The sequence below is a fragment of the Phacochoerus africanus genome, chromosome 16 (assembly GCF_016906955.1).
Source record: "Phacochoerus africanus isolate WHEZ1 chromosome 16, ROS_Pafr_v1, whole genome shotgun sequence".
In the NCBI taxonomy this organism is placed as follows: Eukaryota; Metazoa; Chordata; class Mammalia; order Artiodactyla; family Suidae; genus Phacochoerus; species Phacochoerus africanus.
Genome location: NC_062559.1, coordinates 13,703,559 through 13,716,585, shown reverse-complemented (window position 1 = coordinate 13,716,585; position 13,027 = coordinate 13,703,559). Strand labels below are relative to the sequence as shown.

At 41.0% G+C, this 13,027-nt stretch overlaps 1 protein-coding gene across 2 annotated transcripts in view; it reads left to right on the top strand.

The window, feature by feature from the left end:
• NUP205 (nucleoporin 205) overlaps positions 1-13,027 on the top strand; it is a 103,063-nt gene that overhangs the window by 1,642 nt on the left and 88,394 nt on the right. For both annotated transcript variants that reach the window (XR_007132594.1, XM_047763169.1), the window contains exons 2-6: positions 5,622-5,764; positions 7,432-7,603; positions 9,640-9,784; positions 10,445-10,604; positions 11,031-11,259. Coding sequence is in view for 1 of the 2 variants with exons in the window: in XM_047763169.1 (XP_047619125.1) it covers positions 5,622-5,764; positions 7,432-7,603; positions 9,640-9,784; positions 10,445-10,604; positions 11,031-11,259 (849 nt within the window). In the remaining variant the exon portion in view is untranslated. The remainder of the gene's footprint in view (positions 1-5,621; positions 5,765-7,431; positions 7,604-9,639; positions 9,785-10,444; positions 10,605-11,030; positions 11,260-13,027) is intronic.

Sequence of the window (13,027 nt, the reverse complement as noted above, 5' to 3'; positions counted from 1 at the left end):
GTAACTTCTTCAGGGTTATACAGTTAATGATTCAAAGTCAGTCTTTGATACTTAAACGTGTTCCTACTGAAGCACAAGCTAATTCATTTCATTGCATAAAATTTCCATATACCTGAATTTAGTAATGAAGTTACTTCCTTAATCTTGCTGTCTTGCCCTCCTAACCCAGATGTAAACGTAAAACAAAGTTTTCATGTTATACGTGTGGTTATATACTTTTCTTTAGTACATGCTCATCCTAAATTAGTATCATTAAACATAAATCATTGAAGGAAAAGGAGTTGCCAGCAATTTCAAAGCGTATATACATTGTATAGTGAGGCCTCCTGGCAGTGGTATTTAATTGGTCACATAGAAAGGAAACTTTTTGAGGGATTGAACTCTGGCCACAGCAGCCAGCTGAGCTGCTGAGGTGACAGCACTGGATCCTTAACCTCCTGAGCCACCAAGGAGCTCCCAGGAAGCATTTTTAAAAGCCCAGGCAGGAGGTTTTTTTTTGTTTTGTTTTGTTTTTTGTTGTTTTTTTTTTAGGGCAGCATCTGCACCATATGGAGGTTCCCAGGCTAGGGCTTGAATCAGAGCTACAGCTGCCACTCTACACCACAGCCACAGCAATGTGGGATGCAAGCTGGTCTGTCTGTTCCCAGGCTAGGGGTCTAATCGGAGCTGCAGCTGCCGGCCTACACCACAGCCACAGCAATGCCAGATCGGAGCTTCGTCTGCAACTTACACCACGGCTCACGGCAATGCTGGATCCTTAACCCACTGAGCAAGGCCAGGGATTGAACCCGCAACCTCATGGTTCCTAGTTGGATTTGTTAACCACTGAGCCACGACGGGAACTCCCAGGATGATATTTTTAAAAAATTAAATGTCCAGGCAAGGAACCCAAATTCCCGTTGACAAATGAATGGATAGACAATGTGGTCTGTAGATACAATGGATTGTTATTCAGCCTTAAAAAGGAAACCCTGTCCTATGCTGCAGCATGAATGAACCTTGAAGACATTCTGCTAAGTGAAATAAACCAGTAGCAAAAAGACAAATACTGGATGATTCTACTTAGATGGGATATTGAAACATATTGAAAGTAGCCACATTTTATAGAAACAAAGAATACTGGAAAAGAGGTTTGTTTACCACCTCCCTTCACATTTCAGCCTAATCATCACTTGCTCAGTGACTCCTTCCCTTACCTCCCTGGCTAGGCCAGTTTCCTATATATAAAAATATATATGTATATAAATATATATATGTAAATATTTTTTGAACCTATACCATAGCTGTGACCTGAGCCACCGAAGTGATGATGGTGGGTCCTCAACCTACTGCCCCACTAGGGTGCTCTTTGTATGTGTGTATTTTTGTTTACTTGTTTTTTAGGGCTGCACCCAGGCTAGGGGTCAGATTGAAGCTGCAGCTGCTGGCTTATGCCACAGCCACAGCAGTGCCAGATCTGAACCACATCTGTGACCTATGCGAAAGCCGGATCTTTAACCCACTGAACGAGGCCAGGGATCAAACCTGCATCCTCATGGATACTAGTCAGATTTTTAACCAACTGAGCCACAGTGGGAACTCCTTTGTGTATAGTTTTGATGTGTTATTGGATGCCTCTTCATAAATGGGAAGAAGTGGAATTGTCTCTAGAAATCACTAAGCTTTGTCAAGCTAAGTATGTAAACTCCAAAGAAAGCTATTCTTGGAAGTTCCCTTGTAGCACAGTGGGCTGAGGATCCAGCTTTGCTGCAGCTGCAGCACAGGTTGCATCTGTGACATGGATTCAGTCCCTGGCCCAGGAACTTCCACATGCTGTGAGTGCAGCCAAGAAAAAAAAAAGTTATTTTTCGAAGGTTCTATAAAGTATTACTTTTACAGTTTACTTTTGTCAGCCTTTTGTCAGATTTTAAAAATACCCGTGGTAAAGCAAGTTTCACAGTTGCAAGAGTCATTTTTGATAACTTTCCTTCATACCCTGTACCACTTAACAGTTCTGACTCTACCAACAGGTCTTGCCTTTCTATTTTCCTGTCCTCATCCTGGTTAAGGTTCCATCACTTTATGAGTAGCTTACCTACCTATCAATTTTGGGTCCTGGCACTTCATATTCTGTTTAGTCCATCAGTCACACCATCGTCCACTTTCATTTTGTCATCTACTGCTTGAAGCTTTCCCATTTACTAACAGAAAAAATTCCATCTTGGCCAGAAATCCAAGGCTCAAACCGCTCAGCAATCAAAATAGTGGCAGTAAGTGATTTTTGTAGTACTTTTTTTTTGTCTTTTATTTTAGGGTCACATCTGTGGCATACGGAGGTTCCCGGGCTAGGGGTCGAATCCGAGCTGTAGCTGCCAGCCTATACCACAGCCACAGCCACAGCAACACAGGATCCGAGCCGAGTCTGCCTCCTACACCACAGCTCGCGGCAATGACAGATCCTTTAACCCACTGAGCGAGGCCAGGGATCAAACCTGTGTCCTCATGGATGCTAGTCAGATTCTTTAACCGCTGAGCCATGAAGGAACTCCTGTTTTAGATGTTCTCATAGCACTCTGTACTTCTTCATCATGCCTTTTTTCTATACTGGTAGTTGTGTTTTGAATTCTGTGTTTAATATCTGTCTTGTAAATCTGTCCATTCCTTGGGCCCTGGGATCTTGTCTCTTGCTTGCTCTGCAATCCCTGGCACATGGAAGGCCTCTGGTAAGTATTTGCCGAGTGAATGAACGATCCTCTAGACTAGTTTAGTCTGTCCTCTTCCTGCACATCTCTCCTTAAAATAATTTTTGCCTGGTACATTACCTTCTTCTGCAGCATTGTTCATCAGATTGTAATGTGTTTAATTAGGTTACAGCTATCTTCCATGTCATTCTGATTGTCCTGGTGACTTTAGTGGGATTTGTGTTTTCTCAGAAAGCAGTTAAATGTTTGCAGACCCACCCTTTACAGTTGAAACTATAGTTGGCTCAAATTTCACTGGTTGAGCAAGTGATTGGTTTTGACTCGTTGTTCTTTCAAAGTCTTTATAAACATACAGAGGTACCAAATCTGATTGTTTGCAAAGAGAAACCCTGGGCTTCAAGGTCCAAGGTCGTGTTTTTCAAACCATGCTCAGTAACACAGAGCAAAAGCTCTGTAAGTATTACTTACTATTGTTACCACCTTTACAAAGCAAAATGCGATCCTTTCTGTATGAGTTTATAAAGAATCCCCTTATTTCTTTCTGTGTTGTTTTTTGGCTTGTTTGTTCTCTATGCCTTTTTTTTCGTCCAACGGCAACCGAGGCATGTGGAAATTCCCAGGCTAGGGGTCTCCTTGGAGCTGCCACTGTCATCACAGCAACATCGGATCCAAGCCACATCTGCAGCCTATGCTGCAGCTTGTGGCAATGCCAGATTCTTAACCCACTGAGTGAGGCCGGGGATCAAACCTGCCTCCTCACAGAAATAGTATTGGGTCCTAACTTACTGAACCACAACAGGACTCCTTTTTTTTTTTTTTTTTTTTTTAAATGGCCTCACCCTCAACATTTGGAAATTCCCAGGCCAGGATTGACTCTTAGTTGCAGCTTCGACCACATCAGATCCCCTAACCCACTGTGCTGGGCCAGGGACCAAACCTGCACCTTTTTTTTTGTTTGTTTGTTTTTGGATGACAACTTCTTTATTAAGCAATGGCATAGACTTTACATGATATGATGACGATTCTGGCCACCCAAACAAGTGAAGGCAGAGTAATGGGAATTATAATTATAGTCACACGTGTTAGGTACCTTATCAAGAAAAATTCATTTCCCTAAAGGTGGTTCCTTTTGAGAGTAAGTTGCCCTGTTTATAAAGAACTGATTTTGTGTACTGAGGTTTGGGTGTTTAATATTTTTTCTTTTTAGGGTCACACCTGCAGCATATGGAAGTTCCTGGGCTAGGGGTTCAATCGGAGCTGCCGCTGAGGCCTACGCCACAGCCACAGTAATGATGGATCCAAGCCACCTCTGCTTCCTGTGCCATGGCTTACAGCAACACCAGATCCTTAACCCACCGAGCGAGGCCAGGGATCAAACAGCATCCGCATGGATACTAGTTGGATTCTAAACCTGCTGAGCCACAATGGGAACTCCCTTCAGAACTATTTTCAGGCCCCTCAATCTTCAATCTGTGTATTGAGGAGCACAGATCCTACACTTTTACGCCAAACCTGCACCTCTACAGTGACCTGAGCCGCAGCAGTTGGACTCCCAACCCACTGTGCCCAGCAGGAACTCCTCTATGCTGTTTTTTTTTGTTTGTTTGTTTTTGTTTTTTTTGTCTTTTTATCATTTCTTGGGCTGCTCCCGCGGCATATGGAGGTTCCCAGGCTAGGGGTCTAATCGGAGCTGTAGCCGCCAGCCTACGCCAGAGCCACAGCAACGAGGGATGCGAGCCGCGTCTGCGACCCACACCACAGCTCATGGCAACGCCGGATCATTAACCCACTGAGCAAGGGCAGGGATCGAACCCGAAACCTCATGGTTCCTAGTCAGATTCGTTAACCACTGCGCCACGATGGGAACTCCTCTATGCTGTTTTTAAATAGCTAGTGTCCTAGCCAGAATAAATTACTTATTTTTTCAGCTTTTCAGTTTTACAGATTCTGATCACCCCCCATTCCTGCTTTTCATTTGGAGGATAAGGAGGAAAGGAAAGGCAGTTACATTTATTGAGTGCCTAGGATATGCCAGACATTATATTGTATTTTTACCTCATTTAATCTAGTCAACCCTATGAAGCAAATGATGTTCCTGTTTTATATGTATAAGGAAACTGAAATGTAAAAAGGTTATCTTCTCACTCCATATCAAGTAACTAATAAAGTGGCAAAACCAGGTTCAGCTGACATTCTAGTTTATTTTATTTTATTTGTCTTTTTGCCTTTTCTTGAGCCCCTCCTGCGGCATATGGAGGGTCCCAGGCTAGGGGTCTAATTGGAGCTATAGCCACCAGCCTACACCACAGCCACAGCAATGCGGCCGCGTCTTCGGCCCACACCACAGCTTACGGCAACGCCAGATCTTTAACCCACTGAGCAAGGCCAGGGATAGAACCCACAACCTCATGGTTCCTAGTCAGATTCGTTAACCACTGTGCCATGACGGGAACCCCTGATTTTCTAGTTTAAAAGTCAGGATTTACTCTATCTTAAGTTAGGTGACTTGATATTATTGCTTGTGGATTCTGATATTCTTTTTTGCTTTTTTGCTTTTTAGGGCTGCACCTGCAACATATGGAAGTTCCCAGGCTATGGGTCGAATCGGGGATGCAGCTGCCAGCCTAGGCCACAGCCATAGCAACAGGGGATCTGAGCCCTGTCTGTGACCCACACCACAGCTCAAGGCAATGCCTGTTCCTTAACCCATTGAGTGGGGCCAGGGAACCAACCTTCGTCCTCACTGATACCAGCTGGGTTCATTACCGCTGAGCCACAACGGGAATCCCCTGATATTCTTTTAAATTAATGTTTGATTTGTCTATAGAACTCTTTATGTTTTAAAGTCGCTGTGAGCATGACTAAAATGTGCAGACGATAACCTTATCATATTTTCCAAATACATGTTTTATTTGATGCTGGTTTATTTTTTTCTTTAAGCTGCTAGTCTGTGGGGTCCTTACAAAGACATTTGGCAAACCGTGGGAAATGCTCTTTGGAGAAGACAACCTGAAGCCGTCCACCTCCTTGACATGATTCTGAAGAAGCACAAACCTGACTTCATCTCATTGTTCAGAAATCCAGTAGGAAATTTTCTTTTTATGCTTCTTGGATTTGCTATTTCTTTTCTTTTTTCTTTTTAAAACTAATGGAACAAGGAAATTCTTAATGTATGTAAATGACATATCTTACTTGTTCTAGTGTGTTGATTCAAATTTTTTCTAAAAATGGAATTTTTCTTAGCAATTATTATCTTTTTTTGGTTCTCCATATAAATTAAAATTGTATTTATCTCCAACGAGGAGATATCTTAATAATGTCTGAATATGATTTAGAAAGTTCAGTATATTCCAGAAATAAGAGCCTCATGGGAATTTCTGACTTACAGTTAATCCAACTAAGCTTAGTAAGATTGATTATTTTATTTATTTCCAGGTATACTTCAACATTTTTAACTCTTCATAATGTTATGTAAGTTGTGTTAGCTGAACTAATTAATTCTTACATACCATTAATCACTGCATTTTGACATACTTTTCAGCCAGGAGTTGAGTACTTCGCTGGCTGGGATTTGTATTTGGAAACTCCTTTCCCCGCTGTTTGGCAGCTTTGTTTTTTATACACTAACAAGACCCTCTAAGAACTATTTATGAGTTTGTCTTACCAGAAAGAACCTTAGCTTGAGAGACAGTTGAGCTGAGTTCTCGTCTCGACTCTACCACTAAAGAGTTGTATGACCACAGGCAAGTCACCTGACTTATCTGAGCATCAGTTTTTCCCTTCTGTTAATAGAGGAGTTGGATTAAATAACTGAATGCCCTTTTTCAAGGTATAAATACCTAAAGCTTTTATGATCCATCTGGTATTCTATTTTATATGTTATTTATTAAATATTTGCACAAAGTAAGCCTTTTTGCAAATAAGACTACATTTTTAAATAACATACTAATAAGCTATTATCAGCCCTACTAATTAATTCAACATTTCATTTCCATTTGTTGTTTCCCACTTGAAGACTTTGTTGTTTTTATATTTATTAAAGATATAATTGGAAAATTCCTTAGATACTTGAAAAATAGTAGGCTAGTTTGTGTGATTTCTCAGCATTTTTTAGTTCAGAGTTTAGGAGAAGTGGTTACTGAGAAAGTCATAGTAATATAAAAAGTTAGGAAGTTCCCTTGTGGTGCACAGGTTAAGGATCTGATGTCGCCACAGCTGTGATGCAGGTTGCAACTGTGGCACAGGTTCAGTTCCTGGCCAGAGAACTTGCATATGCTGTGGATGCAGCCAAAAAAAAAAAAAAAAGCTAAAGGTAGAATGTTACCTCAATGTACTTGTAGGTTTTCTACAATATTATTGCACAAGAAATATTCCTGTTTGTCATGATAGGCTGCTTTATGAATAAACTTCTCCAGTAACCTTTTTTTTTTTTTTTTTTAAGGTCACAGGTGTGGCATATGGAAGCTTCCAGGCTAGGAGTTGCAGCTGCCAGCCTATGTCACAGCCACCACAACACCAGATCCCAGCCACATCTGCAAGTTACACCACAGCTCACGGCAACGCCAGATCCTTAGCCCATTAAGTGGAGCCTGGGATCGAATCCGCATCCTCATGGATACTAGTCGGGTTCGTTTCTACTGAGCCACACGGGAAACTCCTCCAGTAACAATTTAGTACCTTGTCTCTAATGTGCACTTTTCATTGCATGATTCTATTTATTTATTCATTCTATTTATTTTCATTGTTGTAGCCAAAAAATGTTCAACAACATGAGAAGGTTCAGAAAGCCAGTACAGAGGGAGTTGCCATCCAGGGTCAACAGGGAACCCGACTTCTTCCTGAACAGCTCATTAAAGAGGCCTTTATCCTCAGTGACCTTTTTGATATTGGAGAATTGGCAGCTGTTGAACTTCTTCTTGCTGGTAGGTTGACACTTAATGAACCTATGTTAAGGTAATACATAAATATAAAATGTTTATTCACTTGTAATTTGAAGTATTATATCTTTTAGATTCTAAAATGGTTTCTAAGGATGTAGCTTATTCAAAATATTTCCTTTTGTTTATCTTCGACCAATTGGAAGGCTTTAGTTAGCAGAGTTGTTAAAGGAACTTTAACTGTTTTAAGATAGGCTTCTCCATGGTTGTTGCTTAGGAAAAAATAACTGGCTGCATCTCTGAAGTTTTATAGTAGAAAGTATTTATTGTCATATAATGAGTAAGAAGGTAATATTACTTCTTTTTTGGAATTTTTTTTGAGGAGGTGATTCAAATAAAGAATAAGATAATTTCAATAATACTGAGTTCTAGGAAGAAAATAAAACAAGGCAGGGGGATGTAGAGAGATGTGGGCTAGTAGGGGGCAGCTGTACGTGGGGTACTTCGGGACAGCTTATCTGAGACTAGGACTTTTGTCTTGACACCTGCGTGATGACAAGATACCAGAATTGTTGGGGTGGGATGTTCCAGGGAGAGCAGACAGCTTGAGGTAAGAAGAAAGACATGCTGAAGGATAAGAGACCATCGAGAATGAGGGGGAGAGTAAAGGAAGACAAGGACAGAGCCAGAGTCAGATCATAGGCTTGCAGGCCATGAAAATTGCAATGGTGAGCTGTTCTGGCTGCAGTGGGAAGTTGTTAGCAGGGGCTGTAAGGAGAGTTACAGAAAGAGAGAAAGAATTGGGAGTTCTCTGGTGGCCTAGTGGTTAAGGATTCATTGTCACTGCTATGGTTCGAGTCATTCCTGAGGTTTGAGTTACTGCCATGGCTTAGATTCAGTCCTTTGTCCAGGAACTTCCACATGCTGTGGGCACAGCCAAAAAAGAAAGAAAGAAAAAAAAAAAGAGAGAAAAGATTGAAATTTCCATAAAATAAGTAGTTGATTTTAATTATAAAGGAGGAGACGTGTAGAAGACAGGTGGTCATTTTATTTTTTTACATTTTAGGGCCACATCTGTGGCATATGGAAGTTCCCAGGCTAGGGGTCGAATCAGAGCTATAACTGCAGGCCTATACCACAGCCACAGCAACGTGGGATCCGAGCCCAGTCTGTGACCTACACTACAGCTCATGGCAATGCTGGATCCCCAACCCACTTAGTGAGGCCAGGGATTGAACTTGCATCCTCACGGATATGAGTTACATTTGTTTCCACTGCGTCACAATGGGAACTACCAGGTGGTCATTTTAATTGGAAGAAAGTCTAATATGTCTAAAGATATCGTGTGGCTGCCAAAATTCTTTTTGATCTAAGGCTGCATTAAAAAAAAAAATGAGGAGTTCCCTCTGTGGCTCAATGGGTTAAGAAAACAACTAGTTATCCATGAGAATGCTAGTTTAATCCCTGGCCTCTCTCAGTGGGTTAAGGATCCGGTGTTGCTGCAAGCTGTGGTGTAGGCTGACAGCTATAGCTCTGATTCATCCCTCTAGCCTGGGAATTTCCATGTGCCGAGAGTGTGGCCCTAAAAAGAAAAAAAAAATGAGTAGGCATATATCAGGCGGAGGGGGTGAGCACTCAGGAGGACAAGGGCATCGAGACAGAAGCAATCGCCTGTACAAAGGTGTGAGACAGTGAGACGAATTTGGGAACAGAGGGGAGGAGTGATTGGGCCAAGGGAAGAAAAAAGCCATAGGAAATGAGACTGAAACTATAGGGCAAGGTACTTCAGCGAAGACAGAATCAAACTTATTCAAAGGAGAGCAGTTAAAAGGTCAAGTAAAAGCTGAAACATAAGAAAAGGTTTTTTAGTTTTCCAGGGGAAGAAACTTTCAAATATTCGAAAGATTTTATGTGAAAGAAAATAAACCAATTTGTGGCTGTTTGAAGTAGAGGACCCTGAGGGCCCCTTAAACCCTGAGATTCTGTGATCTTTTGAACTGAGTATTGGTATAGTGATTTTTGTCTCAGCCTAAATACATGTGTGTTTGTTTACTAAATTATTTCTCCAATGCCTTTTCTAGGAGAGCACCAACAGCCACATTTTCCTGGCCTCACCAGAGGATTAGTAGCTGTTCTTTTATACTGGGATGGGAAGCGATGCATTGCAAATTCCCTGAAAGCCTTGATACAGTCTCGACGAGGAAAGACATGGACTCTTGAACTCAGGTCTATTTGCATGTTTGGATTTCAAGGGGTTAATTAGAAATTGCTTGAAGAATTATAATTTTAGAACCAAAATTTCTCCTTAGTATGTATAGTTTAAGTAAAGTATGTAACAAGTTCAGTAATAAATACTCCCTTATTCTCCCAAGAACGGCACAACAGGGAGTTCCCCTCATGGCTCAGTGGTTAATGAATCCAACTAGGAACCATGAGGTTGTGGGATCGATCCCTGGCCTTGCTCAGTGGGTTAAGGATCTGGCGTTGCTGTAAGCTGTGGTGTAGGTTGCAGATGTGTCTCAGATCCCGAGGTGCTGTGGCTGTGGTGTAGGCCGGTGGCTACAGCTCCGATTCCACCCCTAGCCTGGGAACCTCCGTAGGCCACAAGAGCGGCCCAAGAAATGGCAGAAAGACAAAAAAAAAAAAAAAAGAACGGCACAACAGTTTAAACCTGCTTGATTTGTTTACAAATAAGGTGCAATTCAGTTATTTAGGTTAAAAGTTTATTGAAACCTAACGATCTAAAAGGAATGAAAACAGCTGGATTATAACCCATCCTGGTTGTTTCCAGTAACCCAACATCTTCAAAAAAGTGTTTGCCGTATCTATGTGACAAGGAAGTATAAACATTACTGTTCCTTTTAACTTTGATTTTTTTCATTACAGTCCAGAGCTGGTTTCCATGACAACACGGTTTACCGATGAGCTGATGGAGCAAGGATTGACTTACAAAGTCCTTACTCTGGTGTCACAGATTGATGTTAACAATGAGTTTGAAAAACTGCAGCGCGAGAGAGGTCTGGGCAGTGAAAAACATCGTAAAGAGGCAAGGGCTTGACGGCATCAGTTCATGCATTGTCGGTGTCAGATCTTGGGGGCCAAAAGTTCATGTCAGTTAGAATGTTCTTCTAACAAACACAGGCATAGGAAAATTAGTAACGCATATGTGTCCATGAAATTGACTTGTACTATTCCAGCCTCTGTCTAGTCACTATGTTCCATGCCAGCACTTTTTGGAGAATGACCCCTTTAAGAAATTTGTTATCCTGTAGAGGAGGTTGGAACTTAAGAATGAGGAATTAACAGTGGGGTTTGTTCAGAATTGCAGAGTTGATTTTTAAGGATCATTTGTGGATTCAGATACATTTATTTAGTTGGCTTTTGTAATAGATAGTTTACATTTTGGAGTAAGAATAGGCTTCATTGTAATTTATTTAATTATATACTGATAATCACTCATCTTTATTTGTAGGTTTCCGATCTCATCAAGGAGTGCAGGCAGTCTCTGGCAGAAAGCCTTTTTGCCTGGGCTTGCCAGTCACCTTTAGGCAAAGATGACACCCTACTCCTTATTGGACATTTGGAAAGAGTTTCAGTTGAGGCTAATGGCTCGTTGGATGCAGTGAATCTGGCTCTTCTTATGGCGCTTCTGTACTGCTTCGACATCAGCTTTATAGAACAAAGCACAGAGGAACGTGATGGTATTGATTTCATAACTATTAATACATTTATCTCAAAAAGTCAGATTTAATTATGGAGGTAGCATTTAAGAGGGGTGGTATTTTCATTTTATTTCATTTCATTTTATATTTTGTCTTTTTAGGGCTGCAGCACATGGAGGTTCCCAGGCTAGGGGTTGAATCTGAGTTGTAGGCACTGACCTACGCCACAACTAGGGCAGCGCCAGATCCAAGCTGCATCTTTGATCTACACCACAGCTCACGGCAATGCCGGATCCTTAACCCACTGAGTGAGGCCAGGGATCAAACCCGCATCCTCACGGATGCTAGTCAGATTCCTTTCCACTGAGTGACAACAGAACTCCAAGGGGTGGTATTTTAACAATTAAAATAAAAAGTCATGTATTTTATTCCTTTGTGTGTAATTCATCCATATTTGAATATTTAGACATAATATCACTTTTTTTTTTCTTTTTAGGGCCGCACCCGTGGCATATGGAAGTTCCCAGGCTAGGGGTTGAATCAGAGCTACAGCTACTGGCCTACACCACAGCTCCAGCAGCTTGGGGTCCAAGTCGAGTCTTCGACCTACACCACAGCTCAAAGCAATGCCAGATCCTTAACCCGCTGAGCAAGGCAAGGGATCGAACCCACATCCTCATGGATCCTCGTTGGGTTTGTTAACTCCTAATACCACATTTTAAAAGTAATTACAACCCTATTAGATATTTCTGTCGCCTTTTGGGGTTTTGGAATGGGAAAGTCTAAAGGATATGCAGTATATATCCATGAGTTATGCATCCCTAATTTACATGCTTGTTTCTTTACTATTCACATTTAAAACCTTTCATTCAAGGGCAGATAACTATAATTTTTATTTTTAATTTTTAGTAATATATCATCTTTGACTTTTTTCTGTGAAGTAGGTCAAATTTCTCTTAGTAACCTCAAACAGTTATTGCTTAGAACAGAGGATCTCAAAACTGATTCCCACAAAGGAAGATTATTGCCATTTAATGTCATAAATATTTGTAATCATTCCAACAGTAATCCCCTGTCCACTTTTGATTTTATCACCCCAGTAAGATCTGCGAAGAGAGCAGACATTTTCTGCTTTTCTCTGTTTATCATCCTTAGCCATTAGGAAAGGCTTATTTAAAACACTACCTATCTCCAAGCACATTGTCACACAGTCACTGTGTGGCACATAGTAAGCAGCACCTGTGCTGCTCATTCATCTAGGAATACTGCCAGTTAATGCATTGGTCAGATTTCCTGTATTGAATGAAATTAAGCACAGAATTAGTAGATATAGGCTGTGTTAAAAGAAGTTTAAAAGAAGTTTAAAACTGGAACTTTCAAAAACTAAATGGAATGAATGCCTGGAAAGCTTCAGAGGCTAAGATGTAACATTTTTGGCATTAGGTTGTAATGGTTTCAATAGGGCACTTATATTGGTTAACTCGTCTTTTTAATTTTAATTTTTTTCAATGAATTTTATTATATTTCTAATTGTACAAGTTTTGTTTTTCATTAGTTGTTTATTATAGTGGTGTATATTTATTTATTTATTTATTAAATTTTTACGGCCATATTGGCAGCATATGAAAGTTCATGCGATAGGGGTTGAGTCACAGCTGCAGCTACAGGCCTATGCCACAGCCATGGCTGCACCAGATCCTTAACCCACTGAGGTCAGAGATCGAACCTGCATCCTCATGGGCACTATGTTGGGTTCTTAACCCACTAAGCCACAAAGGGAACTCCTTAATTAACTCATCTTAATTAT